The sequence below is a fragment of the Pagrus pagrus genome (genome assembly GCF_965226575.1).
Source record: "Pagrus pagrus genome assembly, chromosome: 19".
Taxonomy (NCBI): Eukaryota; Metazoa; Chordata; class Actinopteri; order Spariformes; family Sparidae; genus Pagrus; species Pagrus pagrus.
Genome location: NC_140203.1, coordinates 28,533,026 through 28,553,900, shown reverse-complemented (window position 1 = coordinate 28,553,900; position 20,875 = coordinate 28,533,026). Strand labels below are relative to the sequence as shown.

Below are 20,875 nucleotides of genomic sequence, written 5' to 3'. Positions count from 1 at the left end.
TGGAACAAGGACAACAGGGCTGTTCCAGGCGCTCTCTGACTGCTCAATCACGCCAAGTCTTTGCATCACCTGCAGCTCCTCCTGGAGGGCTGGCAACATTCGCTCCGGAACTCAGTACATCCGCTGCCGGAGTGGTGTGTTGTCTTTCAGCAGGAAGTTGTGCTCAGCCATGGAGGTGGCTCCGGGCTGGTCACTGAGCAGGCCGTCAGGGATGACAGCTCGCAACTCCTGCTGCTGTTGTGTGGTGAGATGTGTGATGTCGATCTTTCCTGCTGGATGGTCAGTAGGGAAGAACTGCTCCGGAGTGTCTTCCTCCTCCTTCACAGCTTGTACCAGCAGCTGTTGGCTCAGTGGCACCTCTCTCGTGCCACTCTTTCAGCAGGTTAATGTGAAATGCCTGCCGCTGCTTTCTCCTCTCTGGCATTTCCAAACCATAGGTGGTGGGCCCCAGCTTCCTGCTGATGCTGTTAAGTCCCTGCCACTTGGCCAACAGCTTGTTCTCCTCCATAGGCAGGAGTAGAAGAACTTTCTGGCCTGGCTGGAAGGTTCACTGTCTCGCTCTCTGGTCATACCAGCTGGTCTGGGTCTGTTGTGCCTGCTGAAGGTTGTCCTTCACCAGGTTGGTCATTTCTTCCATCTTCTCCCTCATGGTGATGACATAGGTGAGGATGTTGGTGGTGGTGGGCTTTGGTGACTCCCAGGCATCTCTGAGGAGATCAAGAGGGCCCCTCACCTGTCTGCCATACTGGAGTTTGAATGGTGAGAACCCTGTTGAGGCTTGGGAAACCTCCCGGTAGGCGAACATGAGGTAGGGGAGCCAACGGTCCCAGTCCTTGCCGTTGGCAGCCACAAACCTCCTCAGCATGCCCTTCAGTGTCTGGTTATATCTTTCTACCAGTCCATCAGTCTGGGGGTGATAAGGAGTGGTCCTAATACCCTTAATTCCCAACAACCCATACACCTGCTTCATGGTGTTTGACAGAAAAGCTGTTCCCTGATCAGTTAGAATCTCCTGGGGAATCCCTACCCTGGAGAATAACTTCAAAAGTACGGGGGCAATGGTTCTAGCCGTGACCTTTCGTAAGGGAAAAGCTTCAGGGTAGCGGGTGGCGTAATCACAAATTACAAGTATATATTGGTAGCCTGCCTGTGTGCGCTCTAGGGGGCCAACAATGTCCATCCCTATCCTAGTGAATGGCACATCAATAACTGGGAGAGGCTGTAGTGGAAAAGGCTTGACTTTGTGTTTGCTTGTGAGTTGACATGTGGGGCAGGTTTTGCAGTGTCGGTGTACATCAGTATACATGCCTGGCCAGAAGAATTTGCTAGCTATTGTCTGGAGTGTTTTTACACTACCCAAATGCCCAGCCCAGGAAATGTCATGACCTAAGTTCAGGATCTTTGGTCTCAGGCTACAGGGGACTACTAGCTGCTCAGTGCTGCTCCCTTTAGGCTGGTGATATAGCAGGCTCTGTTGCACAAAGTAGAATTCTCCCAAAAGAGCTTTTGCCTTACCTGTGCTCACCCCTTCAACCTCTGTAGCCTTACTGAAGAGTTCTTTTAGGGACTCATCTTGCCTCTACAGCTCTTTGAAATCATAGGGAATTTCCCAGATATCTTCCCTCACAACGGGCAGAGGTTCTGGAGTCCACCATAACTCGAACCATGCCCAACAGCTTTTCTCGTCTGCGCTGCTGACGGGTCGTTACAGCTTTACATTTCTCCTGAGAACTGATCTCCTCTTGGCTGTATGGCATCATCTCTAACAGCCTCTGGGTCTCTGTCTTTGTCTGAGACCTGGTAGCAACCATACTCACTGGCAGAGTAGACTGCACCAGTTCTGGCAGTATGAGCACATCCTGACCCAAGACAACTGGATGGCTCAACCCTCTGACAATGCCAGCTTTAAGCTTGTATGTCTGCTCTTGTACCTCAAGACAAATCTCAGCTATAGGGTACTCATGCTCATCTCCGTTGACACAGCACACTCTGAGGTGTTCCCCTGTCAGCGTTTCGGGCTGATCCACCATGTAGGGTTGCATGAGAGTCTGGGTGCTGCCGGTGTCGGGAAGAGCCCTTGCTGGCCTGCCATTCACTCCATGGTCTGTACCTTGCCGACATACGAGGGTTCCTTTCTAGTCCCTGGACCCGAGCACATGATAGTACTTTTTGCTCTCTTAACCGGGCATTCTCTGATGAGGTGTCCTGGCTTACCACAAAAGTGACAAACAAAGCTGTCTTTGCTCATGGGGGTTCTGGTTGGAGGTGGGCTTGTAGGTCTGGTGTGAGAATTGTGCTGTGGTGGGTAATATCTGGTGTTTGGACCCCTACTCTGCTCGCTATATCTAGGACCAACTCCACTCCCGTACCCCACAGACTTACCCTTAATCATCGGTCTGCTGGAGCCTTGCTGGCGGAAGTCTTTTGTTCCACAGCGAGCAGCCATGAAAGAGTCAACAAGCTCTGCTGCATGGTGTCCAGTCTGTGGGTCATGCTCCTTGACCCACGATCCCACTTCTGACACCAACTGTGAAGAATGGGCTTTTGGGCCCACGTCCACACAGGATGGTGGCGAAAAGACACACTGAGGTTGGGTGGTGATGAGGTGAAAATACAGCAGCGGCAAACATGGATTGTGATGAAAAAGTGCAGATTTATTTATTCACAGTGCAAAAAAAAATAGTTGCTCCTGCCCACTGGCAACAAAAGAAAACTTCAGAAAAACAAAAAAACAAAAAAAAAATGAACCAGGCACCAGCACAATTCTGAATAGTTTCAATATACAACCTCTCAGCAAGTTGCCACTCTCCAGACTCTCACACTGAGGGCAGAAAACCCTTGCTTTAAATAGCCCAACATGACAGGGTGTTTTTTCCAGGAGCAGTGATTCAGCTGATATTCTACCCATCACACAGCTGCGCCAACAATAATAATGATAATAATAATAGCCTTATTATTTTGTCCATAATTAAATAATAATTACATTTCACAACAGTAAAGCATTTTGTAATGCCACCATACCTTCCCCGCTCAAATCAACCCTTTCCCCTGTCCCAAACAGGGAATAAATTAGCCATAGTCAGGGGGCTCATGTTCCTTGGGGAAGCAAAGTGATGCGGGACCAGGAAGTGAAAGTGAAAGTTAGGTTGGTGTTTGCATGCACAAGGTATGGACAAACGGAATGGAATGGGTTATGGAGACGAATCGATGGGTACTGCGTCGTTCGCTATGATGTTGGCAGAAGTTTGGTGAGTAACTGAAAGATATGTGAAATAGTGATCGCGTATGAATGAATTACGCCGCGGTTGCTGGCACTGCGTGTAATTGCAAACGCCCGAAGCTCCGTGTGTGTGTATGCGTGTGAGGGTGTGTGTGTGTGTGTGTGTGTGTGTGTGTGGTAGTCCGTTTAAATATTGCAGGGAATATCAGGCGAGTTGGGGGAAAAGAGGGCTAACTTTTCACACAGATCTCAACTTTATGATGTGTACTGTCATGCCTCTTTTGGTTCCGCAACACCAACATGCTATATAAAACGACAGGGGCTGCATTATACTGGCTCTGCATGGTTCAGTGTAAAAATACAAAGGCGTCGTCGAGGCAAGCCTTCTTTGCATTGTATTGTGGAATCTATAGCTCCTTTCACACTGCCTTTTCAACGGTGGGAGTGTTGTTCCGATATTCTGCCTCGCAATCTGTATGAAAGTTAGAGGTGGAATGGCAAGACAGTTTTGGTCCGTCTCTAATGCCCCAGGGGAGGTAGAAACAGAACCGCAACAGAGGCCAAATCGATGTCAGCAGAGCTGGCCCTTGCCATAGGCTGTATAGGCTAATGCTAAGGGCGCCATCATCCACAGGGGGCGCCGCAAACGGGGGTAGGGGAAAAAGAAAAAAAAAAATACAATTTTTTACCAGTGCTATTACTACTATTATTTTGAAATAATATACAAGCCCACAGCAACATAATTTCATAGCAAAGGCTATTAAATAATGGAGAGGCCTTTTTTCTGGGTTCCTGGCTGGCTCGTTGCACTGTACCTGCCCTCTGTGAGGGTGGGGGGCGGGGTCGAGAGCCGAGTTGCCTGAATCTGACCGGACTGTGACCCCCAAGACCAAGAGAGAGATTTATTGATACTGTAGCAGAATCACAATGTCCAAAAGATTGAAACCATCCAGCGCCCAGGGAATGAAAAGAAGGAAAGAAGAGGAAGAAAAACGTGAAAAAGATAGAGGTACAGTAACATCAATGTGATGAAGTGAATGAAATTAATAGTTTAATGCATCGTAGTTACCATTGTTGGAGCAGAGTGTTAACTTGCTAGCTTACTTTGGACGACAGTAGCCATTGTTTAATAATCAGTAAATAGCTAGAGTAGACGTAAGTTAATGTTACTCCCACCTTAAATTCATTAGGGACATTTGGAAAGTTAACGTTAGGCCTGTTCAGGTGTTATTTTAACCTATTGGCTGTGTTTTCCCTGCTTGTATGTCAGTTAAAATGCTATTAGCTTTCCATCCACTTTATAAGTAATAGGGTAGTTGTAAGCCTTTGGTTTATTGTGTCACAGTTTATGTTTGTTAAAGTTTACATATATATGTGTGTATATATATATATATATATATATATATATATATATATATATATTATATATTTACATATATAACAGGCCTAACGTTATATATATATATATATATATATATATATATATACAAATATACATATATGTTTATGTATATATATATATATATATATATATATATATATATATGTATATCCTATAAATGTATATATATATATATATATACACCAATCATCTGTTTTTATGAAAATATATATGTATATACAGTACAGACCAAAAGTTTGGACACACCTCATTCAAAGAGTTTCCTTTCTTTTCATGACTATTGACATTGTAGATTCACACTGAAGGCATCAAAAATATGAATTAACACATGTGGAAATATGTACTTAACAAAAAAGTGTGAAACAACTGAAAATATGTCTTATATTCTAGGTTCTTCAAAGTAGCCACCTTTTGCTTTGATTACTGCTTCGCACACTCTTGGCATTCTCTTGATGAGCTTCAAGAGGTAGTCACCTGAAATGGTCTTCCAACAGTCTTGAAGGAGTTCCCAGAGATGCTTAGCACTTGTTGGCCCTTTTGCCTTCACTCTGCGGTCCAGCTCACCCCAAACCATCTCGATTGGGTCAGGTCCGGTGACTGTGGAGGCCAGGTCATCTGGCGCAGCACCCCATCACTCTCCTTCTTGGTCAAATAGCCCTTACACAGCCTGGAGGTGTGTTTGGGGTCATTGTCCTGTTGAAAAATAAATGATGGTCCAACTAAACGCAAACCGGATGGAATAGCATGCCGCTGCAAGATGCTGTGGTAGCCATGCTGGTTCAGTATGCCTTCAATTTTGAATAAATCCCCAACAGTGTCACCAGCAAAGCACCCCCACACCATCACACCTCCTCCTCCATGCTTCACGGTGGGAACCAGGCATGTAGAGTCCATCCGTTCACCTTTTCTGCGTCGCACAAAGACACGGTGGTTGGAACCAAAGATCTCAAATTTGGACTCATCAGACCAAAGCACAGATTTCCACTGGTCTAATGTCCATTCCTTGTGTTCTTTAGCCCAAACAAGTCTCTTCTGCTTGTTGCCTGTCCTTAGCAGTGGTTTCCTAGCAGCTATTCTACCATGAAGGCCTGATTCACACAGTCTCCTCTTAACAGTTGTTCTAGAGATGTGTCTGCTGCTAGAACTCTGTGTGGCATTGACCTGGTCTCTAATCTGAGCTGCTGTTAACCTGCGATTTCTGAGGCTGGTGACTCGGATGAACTTATCCTCCGCAGCAGAGGTGAGCGCTTGATGGTTTTTGCGACTGCACTTGGGGACACTTTCAAAGTTTTCCCAATTTTTCGGACTGACTGACCTTCATTTCTTAAGGTAATGATGGCCACTCGTTTTTCTTTACTTAGCTGCTTTTTTCTTGCCATAATACAAATTCTAACAGTCTATTCAGTAGGACTATCAGCTGTGTATCCACCTGACTTCTGCACAACACAACTGATGGTCCCAACCCCATTTATAAGGCAAGAAATCCCACTTATTAAACCTGACAGGGCACACCTGTGAAGTGAAAACCATTTCAGGTGACTACCTCTTGAAGCTCATCAAGAGAATGCAGAGTGTGTGCAAAGCAGTAATCAGAGCAAAAGGTGGCTACTTTGAAGAAACTAGAATATAAGGCGTATTTTCAGTTGTTTTACACTTTTTTGTTAAGTACATATTTCCACATGTGTTAATTCATATTTTTGATGCCTTCAGTGTGAATCTACAATGTCAATAGTCATGAAAAGAAAGGAAAGGAGAAGGTGTGTCCAAACTTTTGGTCTGTACTGTGTATATATATATATAAATTTCACTGCACTTTACTGCTTTTTGTCACTCTGGTTAGACTGAATTGCATTGCAATGACGATAAAGTTGAATGAATCTTATCATATTTTCACACACCAAGCATCTGTTTTTATGAAAATGTAACATCCAGTGGTCACATATACTTCTCTTCTCTCTTCAGATGCACTTTTAAAATATTTCACCACCACCACCAGTGACACAGCATCAGGTGCTCCTGTCCCCTCTACCTCAGCACAGCAGAGTGACAATATTCTTTAATGTGTTTGTGCAAAACCTTATTAGGGCCCGAGCACGAATCTCGTGCGAGGACCTATTGTATCTGTAAGGACTGTTTATTATTATTCTTCACCCTCGACAACGAGAGCATATTTGGCGGCCTGAACATACCTCAAAACTCACCAAACTTGGAACTTAAGTCACATGTGGTGAAAAATTTGATAATTTCACATGATTGGGGGTGGGTGTGGCCAGGGGACTCCATAGCAGCACCTAACGTTCGCTTGTCCCCGCAAAAACATTCTTTGATCGTCTTGAAATTTACAGGAGTCATGGGTCTCAAGGATGTGGCCAGGAATTATTTATGTTGGAATTTTTGCCTCAACAGGAAGTCGGCCATCTTGAATGGCGTGCGGCGATTTTCATTTTTCCGACGCATTTTTCAGGATTTTAGGATATTCGCAGACTCACCAAATTTGGCCCGTAGCTCCTTACCTATGAGTACATTAATTTGATACCACAACTGCCTTCATGCGCAGCACGAAAGCTCAGTAGCGCCCCCTAACGCCACCCTTATGGGTTTTCCCATTCATTTGTTTTTCATGTTTTCACCTCATACTTTATGTAACTTGTCCTACAGATTGAACGCCACAGACTTCACACTCACTACATATCATCTTCACACCTTGATGATGACAAGTTGTGAAAAGCCTTCGCCTCCGATATACCTGACCTATTGTATCTGTAAGGATTATTTATTCTTCTTATTAGGGCCGGAGCACGAATCTCGCGCGAGGACCTATTGTATCTGTAAGGATTATTAGGGCCCGAGCAGGAAACCTGCGAGGTCCCTATTGTTTTTGTAGTGATTATTTTTAGGGCCCGAGCAGGGAACCTGCGAGGTCCCTATTGTAATTGTAATGTTTATTATTATTAGGGCCCAAGCAGGGAACCTGCAAGGACCCTATTGTTTTTGTAGTGACTCTTCTTATTATTATTAGTTAGGGCCCGAGCAGGGAACCTGCAAGGACCCTATTGTTTTTGTAGTGATTATGATGTTATTTTTCTTCTGACAAAATGATCGCATTTTCACTGCCTGAACATACCCCAAAAGTCACCAAACTTGGAACATACGTCACTCCTGGCGAAAAAATTTATAATCTGTCATCGTTGTGAATTTCCACCAGTAGGTGGCGCTATAATCAAGGAAAGTGCATTTTGGCTAATAACTCCCACATACTTTGTTGCACATTCAAAAACCTTATATCCACGCGTTCAGTGAATTGTGCTGAATCTCCTGATATAGGCCTACCGTTTTTTTTCGCTAGCTCGCGAAATGTCGCAAACCTACTTTTTCGAACTCCTCCCAGGCAATTTCAACAATTTCCACGAAACTTTGCACACAGCATCTGTGGACCCTCGTGACAAAAAGTTATCAAAAGAATTTTGATATTCCAAAGAATACTCAACTTATTAAATAACAACTTCCTGCAGATTTGGATTAAACCAGGAAGTGTTGCATATCTCCACAATGGTGTGTCCGAATGACATGAAACTCAGGATACTTCTTCCCCATGAGCCCCTGAGGCTCTGTGCTAAATTTTGCCAGATGACCACTAGGTGGCGCTCTTTAAATTTAAGTAATTTATATCTCCACATCCAGTTTGTCGGATTAACATGAAACTTGGTACAGTCATTGCCAATGCCCTCCTGAGGATAGCTGGCGAAGGTCTTACCGATCCGCCACTGGGTGGCGCTCTGGTGGCAGTTTCATTTTAGATTTGCCACTGTGCCCACACCATAACACTTATGGATATGAAACTGATTGGGGTGGTATAGACTGGCGCCTGTAACTCACACACCAAAAATGACCAACAGGTGGCGCTATTATCAACACAAAGCTGTTTTTGCCTAATAACTCCCACATAACATGGTGCACAATGTTAAACCTTATATCTGTGCTCCCTGCATTCAGCTGAATTGTGTGATTTAGGCCACGCCCACTTTTGCAGTACATTTCCATTTGCAAATTCCAGAATGACGCAAACCTACTTTTTCAAACTCCTCCCAGCCAATTTCTCCGATTTGCACCAAACTTTGCACACAGCATCTGTGGACCCTACTGACAAAAAGTTATTAAAACAATTGTGATACTCCAACGAACGACCAAAATATGAAACAACAATTTCCTGAACATTGTGGTCAGACAGACAATCTTCCATATCTTGATGAAATACGGTCGCATTAACACTAAACTTTTTTTAATTGTGTTCCATGGCCTGATGACGGTCTGTGAAGAATTTGGTGCAAATCGGCCAATAGGGGGTGCTTTTATTGCTAAATGACCAAACAACAGCTTGCCTGCCTTCACTTTTCATTCCTCAGCAGAAGTTGTTGCATGAACAAGCCCTGCTGTCGACAGCAGCATGCCCCGACAGCAGCATGTAGGAACAGCAGCACGCCGCAACAGCAGCATGCCCCAACGCACGTGGACTGCGAGGGCCCGTTCATCGCTGCTTGCAGCTTTAATTATTATTATTAGGGCCCGAGCACGAATCTCGTGCGAGGACCTATTGTATCTGCTAGGATTATTTATTATTATTATTATTATTATTTTTTTTTTTTTTTTTGTCTGTCCCCAAGATTGCATATTTGGCGGCCTGAACATACCCCAAAACTCACCAAACTTGGAACATACGTCACATGTGGTGAAAAATTTGATAATTCAACATGATTGGGGGTGGGTGTGGCCAGGGGACTCCATAGCGCCACCTAACGTTGGGTCATGTGACCAAAAACTTTCTCGGATCCTCATGAAATTCACAGGACTTATGGGTCTCAAGGACTTAGCATGGAATTATTTTTGTTGGAATTTTTGCCGCAACAGGAAGTCGGCCATGTTGAATGGCGTGCAGCGATTTTCAATTTTCCGATGCTGTTTTCGGGACTTTAGGATATTCGCAGACTCACCAAATTTGGCATGTAGCTTCTTACCTATGAGTACGTGTTTTTGATACATAACTGCCCTCATGCATAGCACGAAAGCTCAGTAACGCCCCCTAATGCCCCCCTTATGGCTTTTCCCATTCTGTACGGACCCAATGTCTGTGCCTCGTACTTTAATTAACTCGTCCTACAGATTTAACGCCACAGACTTCACACTCACTATATATCATCTTCAGACTTTGATAATGAAAAGTTGTAAAAAGCTATCACCTACGTTATTTCTAGTGGGCGTGGCAGTGTGTTCAACTTCGCGACCCCCCTTATGGCTGTTACCATTCTGTAGGAACCCATTTCTAAGCCTCGTACATTGTTTAACTTGGCCTACAGATTTAACACCACAGACTTCCCAGTCACCAAGTATCATCCTCATGCCTTGATGATGAAGAGTTGTGAAAAGCTTTTGCCTACGTTATTCCTGGTGGGTGTGGCAGTGTGGTCAATTTTGATGACCCCCTTATGGCTTTTCCCATTCTGTACGGACCCAATGTCTATGCCTCGTACTTTAACTAACTCATCCTACAGATTTAACGCCACAGACTTCACATTCACTCAGTAGCATCCTTTTACCTTCAACAGCCTGCGTTGTGCTTGGTGGGCGTGTTGGTGCGGTCAATTTAGATCCTTCGCCATCACTCAGGAAGTCCTTATAACTTCAACATACAATTTCCCATCTGCATCAAATTGGTCACACATGTAGAGGAGCTCACCCAAAATACGTCTCTGCATCAATACTGCGTCATATCTATAGTGCCACCCACTGGACACAGGAAGTCACTGAAGGTGTCACTGTTGTGTTTTGTTTGACACGAATCCCATTTAGGTAGAACATTAACACAGGCAAGGGGCAAGCACAACATCTGGGCGCACAGGCCTCCGACAGCGCCACAGCCCAATGTACGTGGGGGGGCGAGGGCCATTTTAGCTGCAACAGGCAGTCGGCCATCTTGAATGGCGTGCTGCGATTTCGCTCAGTAGCATCTTTAGACCTTCAACAGCCTGCGTTGTGCTTGGTGGGTGTGGCAGTGCCGTCAATTTCGATCCTTCGCCATCACGCAGGAAGTCCTTATAACTTCAGCATTCAATGGCCCATCTACACCAAATTGGTCACACATGTAGAGGGGTTGTCCCAGAATAGGTCTATGCATTATTACTGTGTTAAGTGAACAAATGGCTCCATAGCGCCCCCTGGAGTATTTCTAACTTGAAGCCCCGCCTCCTACATGGGTACATATTAACACAAGTCGGTATGCATATGTATCATGACCAGATGCACAAAAAACCCTCTTGGACACATACCCTCAGTCCAACAGGAAGTCGGCCATTTTCCTTCAAAATTGATCCCTCGCCATAAAGCAGGAAGTCCTTATAACTTCAAGATACAATTTCTCATCTGCATCAAATTGCTCACACATGTAGAGGGGCTCACCCTGAATACGTCTCTGCATCAACACTGCGTCATATCTATAGCGCCACCCACTGGACACAGGAAGTCACTAAAGATGTCGCTGTTGTGTTTCCAGTGACACTCATCCCATTTACAGTAGGTAGAACATTTCCACAGGCAACGGGCAAGCACACATCTGGGCGCACAGGCCTCCGACGGCACCACAGCCCGATGTACGTTGGGGGGCGACGGCCCGTTCATCACTGCTTGCAGTTTTAATTTATATTGTATTACTTGTTTCTTTCTTCAGTTTTTATTTTGTGTGATATTTTTGACTTAAAAGAAATAAAATCTTGAATACATAAATGCAGTTTCTGTGTGAGTATATGACAAGTGATTGTGAAATTGACTGTGATGCAAGGGGGCGCCAGCTTAAATCTTGCCTAGGGCACCAAATTGGTCTGCCAGCAGCCCAGACAATCGGTGAGGGAGAAAGTGCTTGCCTTGGCGAGAGAAAAACATGGTATATTGTGGGAGAACCTCAGATTGTCAGTGTTCCCAGCCGTGTCAAGAGAGCTGGCCCTAAATAGGAAAACTTTCACCACGGCCGAGGAAAGCTCTGCAGCGCCATAACATCAGGTATAAGCTGACATACCCAGCCACCCTGCGCTTTACATGGAAGGGAAGGAGCTGCAGCTTCACCAACGCCAAGGAGGCAGAGCAATTTATTGAGGAAAACTCTACCACAAATGAATGAATCTACGTGGCTTTACTTATGTATGTATCTATACAGGTAATAGATTTAATGTTGTGATGTTGAACAGGTGGGTGTCAGTGTAAGCCAGGAGCACGGGACACGGGTGTGACCTGACTTCGGTGATATCAGGTCACAATGTAGCCAGTCTTCTTAACTCATTTTTATTTCCTATGTAAGACGTGGCTAATAACTTTGTTAAATGCATAAATTGGAACTTCAGTGGCTGTGGGGGTCCTAAAAAGAGAGGGAAGGTTCTGACAAATCTTAAACATAACAAAGCAGATATTGCTTTTATTCGAGAGACTCACTTTAGGGGAGAAGAATGAGGTTTGCATTCTAATAAACAAAAAGCTGAGTTTTGTTCTGGTCAAGGAATTTAAAGATGATGAAGGTAGGATGGTTTGTATAGAGGCGGTTATTAACGGGATAAAGATTGTGCTGTGTAACATATATGCACCTACTGTAATAAAGAAGACCCAAACTTTTTTAATGAGGTGAACAAAGTTTAAGGGGGAAATGGAGGGCCAGATTATTCTAGCTGAAGACTTTAATCAAGTAATGGACGTGTTTATGGATAACAGCAAATTCAGCAGGCCGATAATTACGAGAGACAGGGCTGCTTTACACATGCTTTGTGAAGATTTAGGCTTGGTAGGTATTCGAAAGATTGGTCATTATTATTAACATTATTTAGATGGTGGTTATGGTCCAATAGTACAACCTACACAATGTGAAGAGTAAAAGGAACCAAATAAATCCATTCTCTCTAGCACCTGCAAAACTGAAAAGAAATTGACCAATAGTAGGACCAATAATATATTGGATAAATTTTTCCATCCATTCCCCTCGCTCACTCTCCTGCTCCTGGTCACGTCTCATCCCAACCCACTTCCGCATTTGAAACTACAAGCGGGCAAGAGGTTTGTTTTGGGAGGCAACCACCATTCCGACATAACGCCATTCCGACATTAGGCCCTAATTGTCGGAATGGCAACACTTAAACCTTAAATGAAACATCCCATCATTCCGACATTTTTTGCCTCCTAAGGTCGGAATGGTGGTATTTATTTATTTATTAAACGTGTTGCCATTCCGACACATCTTTTAAAAGGGTTAGGGTTATGGGTTGCGGATTATGGTGAAACTTTGTCGGAATGCCGGGATGTTCGCATGTCGGAATAGTGGTATGTCGGAATGCCAGCATGTAACCGTTTGTTTTGCCCTGAGCAGTTCAGGTATGGAGGGCAAGCAGAGCGACAGCAAGCGACCTCTGCTTGCCCCACCAGCAAAGGCTGAAAGAAAGCGAAAGTCTGTCACTGAAAAGACAGTCAGAAAGTGGAGATATGAAACAAAGAGGTCTCAAACCCGAGTTAACATCGGCTCATCATTTGAACGGTGGCGAAAGCTCTGTGAAAAGCGATGCTGAACCCCAACGCGAAGCGGAGGGGTTTCATTCATTCTGTCAGGATTTATTTCTCCATAACAACCTCTTGCCCGGTCACTACTCAGCTGTTTTGCTAACCCTCCTCCCAGTCTTGTCCATTTGTTTTCAACGAAGCCTTTGCTAAATCAATATGATGGATTATCATATACGCGTTACGATGTGTGTATTTATATGTCTTATCTGTCATCAACAAGAGATTACGGTTTACGAGGCACGTTTGTGTCGCGGCCTGGTGCTACTCAGACAACAGCTGGGACACAGCTGGGTCTGAGGCTCATGTAGGTTTAGTTTTCATCCACAATGTAGAAGCGATCGTTGTGATTAAAGCTGACGGCAGCATCTGTTAGTCTATTGGCCCTCAATAACTTAGAAGTGGCTATCTTAGCTGTTAATAAGTAGTAACTTATTACGTAGCTGTAACGTAACCTAGCTGTAACATGCTAATGACGTTACGCTAGCTTGGCTGTGGAGCTCAGCTGTGGACATTGTAATGACTTACAAGATTTACGTTAGATTCGACGTGCATTGTAATAACTTTACCTGTGAATTCAACATCGTTACTCAGCATTCAAAGCTGGCTCCGTATTTGGTTTCTGCCGGCCGGCTGTTGCGTGTTGCGGGAGGGGGTGGGTCGTGGGAGGCTCCGAGGGGAGAGCGATACGAGCTCGGAGGGGAGGGACTTAAGGAGCACAGAGGGGAGGGGTGTGTGTGTGGGGGGGATGCTTTTTTCAAATCTTTCTCAGATCATAGACCATAGCTTTGATGTTATGCAATTGTGTTGGATGTATTTGGTCTGTTCACTGTTTGTATGTAGTCAGGTTATTGGTAGTTGGCTTTGCCACATTGCTAAGTTGATGTTTTGCTCTACACAAACTCAAGGTCTTGCATACAACTAACCATTAGGCCATATAACACCTAAGGATGATATCAGTGAGCACATGGTTTTCGGCACCACCATTGTTACTTTCTCTCTCCTATCAAAGAGACGTGGTCAGTCGCCATCTTGGACCTGAGTCCAGTGTGCGAAATACAGGGGGGTCCGGGGGGGCTCGACCCCCCGATTAACCTATGAGACCCCCTGAAAGCCTCAAAAGCAACATTTGAAAGGGGTCTCAAATTTAGTCTAAAAAATTTAAAATAAAATATTTTATTGTCACTAATGGTCACTAAAATGTGCTTAAGCTCACCATGTCCAGTATTCAGAATCCAAAACATTTATTCACAAATATGTTCTACTTTTTGCCAAGCGGAGCCAGCCGGTCCTGCGCATGTATGCAAATTAGCCATGTGAGCCAAACAGAAGAAAGACGTAGGTTACGTTGAGAAATCATACTGAAAATGGCTAGCAAGCAAAAGCTAAACCAGAGTGTATCACTCACACACTTTGGGTTCACATCCAAAAAGGTGGCACTCAGAGATGAAGAGGCACCAAAAGACGATGCTGGTGCAGCTAGCACAGTGGGCCCACTCCCTACCAGTGACTCCCCAGAAGAACAACGTGCTCTCATTTGCAAGTGCACTGATTGCGTGCCAGTCTCCGATCGGCTATACCTGGCATTTATTCAGTTGATTGCTCTTGTAAGTGCACCAGATTGGTGCCAATTATTGTCATGTTTGCATTGTAATGCACAACTTTGCCTCTCCTTGTTATAAAACAACGTGCATCCAAACAACTTTAGCCAATGCAACCTCCTGTGTCAGTGTTGCTTTACGAATACTATAGCATATCGGATTGTCAAAAATTGTTAAATGTGTGCATGTGTGTGTTGTCATGTAGGCTATAGACTGATTGTCTTGGCTTACATCCATGAAATATTGTAATGTTATAGGCCTACTGCATATTGAGAAAATTTAGATCGGTATTGCGCAACAATCGGGAGACGGGGACCCCCCCCCCGAATATTGACGGGTATTTCGCACACTGCCTGAGTCCATCCCTCATAAGCCATATTGTTGATTCCTTTGTCCATGCCATGAGGCGTGGCCATTTTGAGCTCTAGCCACTATTTTATTTGGTTCTTCCTACACATGGACATGTTTTTCTGCTCCCAAGTGACCAAAATATAAATTAATGAAGCAACCCCTACTAAAAAAAACAGCTTAGACCAGCTTAGCTCCTTTATTATTCATATAAATATCTAAAAAGCTAATTGAGTCCAGGGGAAATTAATTAAAAAGTACTAGAAGGGGATGGCTGCAGGTGTGGGTTCTGTGTGACCTGGTGTGTGGCCAGGCTAGAGGTGGGCACCGAGAACCGGTTCCAAATAGGAACCGGTTCCTAACGTTCCGGAACCGTTACGAAGATGTTTGAATTTCGATTATTTTTTTCGGTTCCTAAATACCCGCACTAGTTTGTTGCCAGGGTTTGTATTACTCCGCCCGGCTTGCTCTATTTGTTTACAGAGTTTGTATTACTCCGCCCGGCGCGCTCCGTTTGTTTACAGAATTTGTATTACTCCGCCCGGCGTGCTCCGCTAGTAAGAAGCACATCACCGTAAACTTATAACTGCCAAAGGAGGATGCACAACAAACATGACAAAACACCTTCGCCTGCAGCATGTTATTATCATTAAAGAGTGTACAGTGTTTAACTTGTTGCGCTGCTATCCTGCTCCCGTCGCTTCCTCCACTTCGGACAGTCAACCGTCAACCAACAACTCCTCGTTGCGAACGGAATCAGGTACATGAAAATTATGATTGTCTTATTCTTAACAGACTAGCTAAAGTTATAGACTACCAATTGCTAAAACTTTGTCAAATCTGTTCATAGTTGTTGAAAGCTCGCAGAGTGATGCTAACGTTAGCCAGTCTGAGCCTGCTGCTTCTGCTGCCGCTACGTTAACCAGCCAGCGACCCCAGCCAGCAGAGACGTTTCTTCAACCAGCAGAGAAACGACGTGACACCCCATTCACTCTAGCAGCAAGGGGAAAGCTGTCAGCGGAGCAAGTCGAAGAGTGCCACAGAAAAGTAACAGCTTATGTGGTGAAAAGGCTGCATCCCTTTTCAGATGTCGAATCGCCCACATTTAGGTACTGTAAGCAAATAACAATAACGTTAAGCAAGCTAACTAACTTAGCTGGTAGCTACTTGTTATCTACCCCTGACCTAACGTTACAGTAACAGTTCAGGTTTAACTTTATTGACAGATTTGTCTTTGGCGCAGTGCTCATTTCATTTAAAAACATCACAACATATGGACATGTGCTAAAGTGTTTGTGTGTATTTATTGCACATTGCTCTTATTCTCTGTTTAAAAGTTAAATGCTAAGTTAAATTTACTAAAGATACCTAATGTTTGCAGGGATATGATCCATTCAATAAACCCAAAGTACACCCCCCCTACTGGCAATGTGAATAAATAAAAATGGCCTGTGTAAAGGCTTTATCAAATGAAAAAATTCTCCTCTGAAATCTGTGACCTGTTGACCTGCACAACTCAAAGAATCGGAATCGAGAATCGTTTAGAACAGGAATCGAATTTGAGAATCGAATTGGTGCACTGCTCAATGTTAAGCAGGTGCTGTTTATGGTGTTGATTGTATATACCTGTATATTTTGTCTTGTCTGTCCAAAATGAATTTCTCCCAAGGGAGACAATAAAGATTCAGATTCAAACTGAAATGGTGGCGTTTTCTACTTGCTTTGGGGGGAATAATAGAAACGTATAACTCTGACCAAGCAAGACCAGCTTGACCAGCCTGACCAGCTAAGACCACCCTGACCAGCTAAGACCAGCCCAACCAGTTAAGACCAGCTTGACCAGCCCGACCAGTTAAGACCAGCTAGACCAGCTAAGACCAGCCCAACCAGTTAAGACCAGCCTGACCAGCTTGACCAGCTTGACTTGACCAGCTAAGACCAGCCCAACCAGTTAAGACCAGCTTGGCCAGCCCGACCAGTTAAGACCAGCCTGACCAACTAGACCAGCTTGACCAGCTAAGACTAGCCTGACCAGCTTGACCACCTTGACTTGACCAGCTAAGACCAGCCTGACCAGCTAAGACCAGCTGACCAAAACCTAGCTAAAACCACCAAACCATCAAACCAGCTAAAACCATCTTAACCAGCCTAAGCTGGTCTAAGCTGTTTTTTTTAGTAGGGACATCTGGATGATTCCCTCGCAACAGAACTTGGTGAGCAGTCAATGTACTAAGTAATCATAAACATGTCCTGTCATGAATCTGTACTCTACACACAGAGATGTAATTAAATGTTATCAAAAAAAATGTTTTTAAATGTTGGTCTTCCTTTACCCAGCATTGTTATACTATTGTTCCTGCAACTTCCAACATTTCTGTCTTTGATTTCAGAGCCAACTCGAAGCACCATCCAGTTAACTGAAGACGGTAATGGCCTCGCACAGTTTCGTCAAGATCCATACGATCTACCAAAAAACAGCCACATCCCCTCTCACTATGACCTCCTGCCAGCCAGAGAGAGTACATCTTTAGATCACAAGGAACTGGACAGTGAATGATGGCACAGAGCCCTGGTCACAACACAAGTCTGCAGCTCTAACACTGACTATTCCACAAACAGACCGACTTTACACCCACAACATATTCTTACCTGTTTTCTTTCTGTTATACTTTGACATTATCTTTGTCATTACATATCATGACTTTTTTTCTGAATAAAGTGGGTATGTTAGAGGTTAGTTCTGAGGTACACCTGTCTTTGTAGGTCATTCCACATATCAGGGAGGTAAGGTCTAGTGATGTGTTGTCTGACCACTGCTAAAAGAAAAAGGGTTTCTACCTGTCCCAAATGGCCACACTCAAAGTCAAGCTAAAATACCTGCTGTCAAAGCATCCCTCTGAAAAACCCTCTGCTATCCCTCCAAGAACTCTATGTCTTTCGCATGTCTTGCAGTATTAGTGTGACAAATCGTACAAATGACAACAGCGCATGAACACTCTGACGGTGGCAAGAGATTGATTTTGCACTTCCCTCCTACACCTGGCCAATTGCTGTGTAAAATTACAGCAATTGCCAGACACAGTGCTGTTGTTAAAAAGGGGGGTTCAGATGCTGTTAATTAATCCAAGTAGCTTGTTTCAAGCATACAGAGGCCTTTATGATGTTTGTGTCAATACCAATGAAATCTTGTTTTTTTTTGTACCAAAAATATTAGAAAATGGCTAATTTGATTGAATATTAGCAATTATATCAAATATTTGATTTTTTGTGAGGAAGAGTACGAGAAAGAAGCAGCTGACAGTGTTTATCAAGTTCACACATCATAATTATATAAAATGCAGTCAGTCAGTTTTGGATTAGTTGAAGTATTCAAGCTAACCAAAGTTCTATTTAAGGAATATTTGTATCAGTTTGAAAGTTGTAAAGTAGCTTGTACTTTGCATAAGGCACTTGATCTCAGATTAGTAGGCTACTAGTACTACAGTATTCTCCTCATTGTTTCACTTAGTCAGAGATCCAGTAATTACACTGAAAGTACTTTTTAATGCTCTGAAAATCAACACTTCCAATTGGTATTTGGAAGTGTTGATTTTCATCATCATCTTATATATCATCTTTAAAAAAAAAAAAAAAAAAAGCAAATCCGAACTTCTTTATACCCTGATAAAGAATGTTAAATTATTTTTTGTTTGCTTTGTTTGTATTGACGTACTGAATATTTTTTATGCATGAATATATTATTGAAAACATTTAAAGTTCTGTCTGAGATGGGATGAAGCAGGTAGCATGGTGATACTTTCCACCATTAGATGATAGAAAACCAACCCATGAGTAGATCAGCTCAGTATTGTTTAGGAGGCACTTGAAGCCCTTCTCCACTACAGGAAGAATGTTTTAAGTCTTGGGACACTTGTTTTTCTACTGCATTTTATAAATGTACTGGTCGTGAAACAAATTTCACAATTTTATTTCTTCATCTTGTCTGATAGTACCACTTTAGTAAACATCTTCATAGCACTAAACTAACCCAGTCATCCGTAAAGTAAGAACATAATTGTGTATCTTTATTACAATGCCATTTAAAGGGTTCAACATATCTATAAACTGTAATCATAAGATGGACTTCTGCTTTTCAAAAGGATAATAGTATCGACAATGGTTCATATGATTAAGCTATAATCTTCATTGTCATATATCACAGAAAACTGTTGATGAATATTTTGCTTCTGAATGATTGTATTTTTCATTTGTGTCTGTCCTGTATTCTGAAAGACATAAAATAGCAAACAGTCTTAAGCTATCTGAACCTATTTGAAACGTTTATAAACATATGTGTAGAGTACTTTGATCAGTGCTGAAAATCAACATTAGCAAGGGTCCTATGTCTGAAATAGAAAACCGGAGAAAATGTGAAGAAAATAATGAAATTATGGGAAACTTGAGACTCATGTCTTCGACAGATACTGCATTTCTTTTGTAATGTTTTCCCTACCCACTAAAGATTTTAGATCTGAGATGAGATGATGATAGAGATGAGCTTGAGATTTTTAAATAAAAAAAATCTTAATTGGTTATTTTATCCTCCAGTTAGAAAAAGTATTATTTATGTACATTTGCTACAAGTAAGGTGACAATGATTTAGCCACTACCATGATAGGACTCTGCCTTTTATGCTTTTGGGGTTTTGTTTTTCATTACACTCCCAATTATACTAAAGCCTTTGAAAAAAATGAGATAATATGATTTGTCTGCAAGAGACCTTTTTCGTGGGAGACATTCAGAGATTAGATACTGTCTCAATACCAAATATTCCTTGGGAGTATTATTTTCATCTTCAAAATGGTCTATCTGGCCTAGCTCCATGCAGTTATGGAATGCAAAGGGGTATGTACTAGGGTTGATGTTCTGCATTTATGTATAGTATGAATTTTCTTCAAATAAAGCAGAGTGAGAGCAGAATCTATGTGAATGCAGATAATGTTTTTTTTTGTTTGTTTGTTTTTTTTTAAACTATTTTTGTACAGGAGACATGTCAGAGAGACTAGGAGCTTGTTGTGGCAATTTTGCAATTCCACTCTGACAATGAGGAATGAAAAAATAGTAGTATTGTCACACTTGCATTAATGCTCAGAGCATGGTGAGCAAAATAAAGATTAGTTTTCAATGTGCAACCTATTGAGAAGCTAATCTTGCCAGCAATAATTAAGTATAAGGTTAAAAATAGCACTTATCTTGCAAAGAAAAGCCCAACACTGACAAATACCCTTTATAATCCTTTACACGTTTCTGGTAAGGAAGCTTATTTTACTGAAATACAGCTAAATGAATAACAAGGTGCAAAAAAGTGCTGATCTCACCCAGAATACTGCGGTCAAGCCCGCCTCCACTCCGAAAACCCAGGTCAAACTAGTCCCCAGTTATTTTGCGGTGCCTGTATATACTACGGTAATGCAGTCCAAGAACAGAATTCAAAATAAAAGCACTGACCTATGAACGCAATCTGCAATTTCTCATTAATTCAGTCAGTCTGTTAATTGATTGTTGAATTAATTGAACAATTAGCTAATTAATTAATTAATTAATTAATTGATTGAGCACTTAAGGAATTAATTCATTGATTATTCACATAAATCATTTTACCAGCCTAATTCTGATCACATTGAAGCCTTAGCAGATGGAGGCCATGGCATGTCATCTGTGTGAATACTTAGTCCAACGTAAAAA

At 42.8% G+C, this 20,875-nt stretch overlaps 1 protein-coding gene across 1 annotated transcript in view; it reads left to right on the top strand.

Annotated features, from left to right (window-relative positions):
• megf10 (multiple EGF-like-domains 10) overlaps positions 1-20,095 on the top strand; it is a 225,562-nt gene extending 205,467 nt beyond the window's left edge. The window contains exon 25 of the mRNA XM_084383730.1: positions 17,542-20,095. Within this exon, the coding sequence (XP_084239856.1) occupies positions 17,542-17,708 (167 nt within the window). The 3' untranslated portion in view covers positions 17,709-20,095. The remainder of the gene's footprint in view (positions 1-17,541) is intronic.
• The last annotated feature ends 780 nt before the right edge of the window (positions 20,096-20,875 follow it).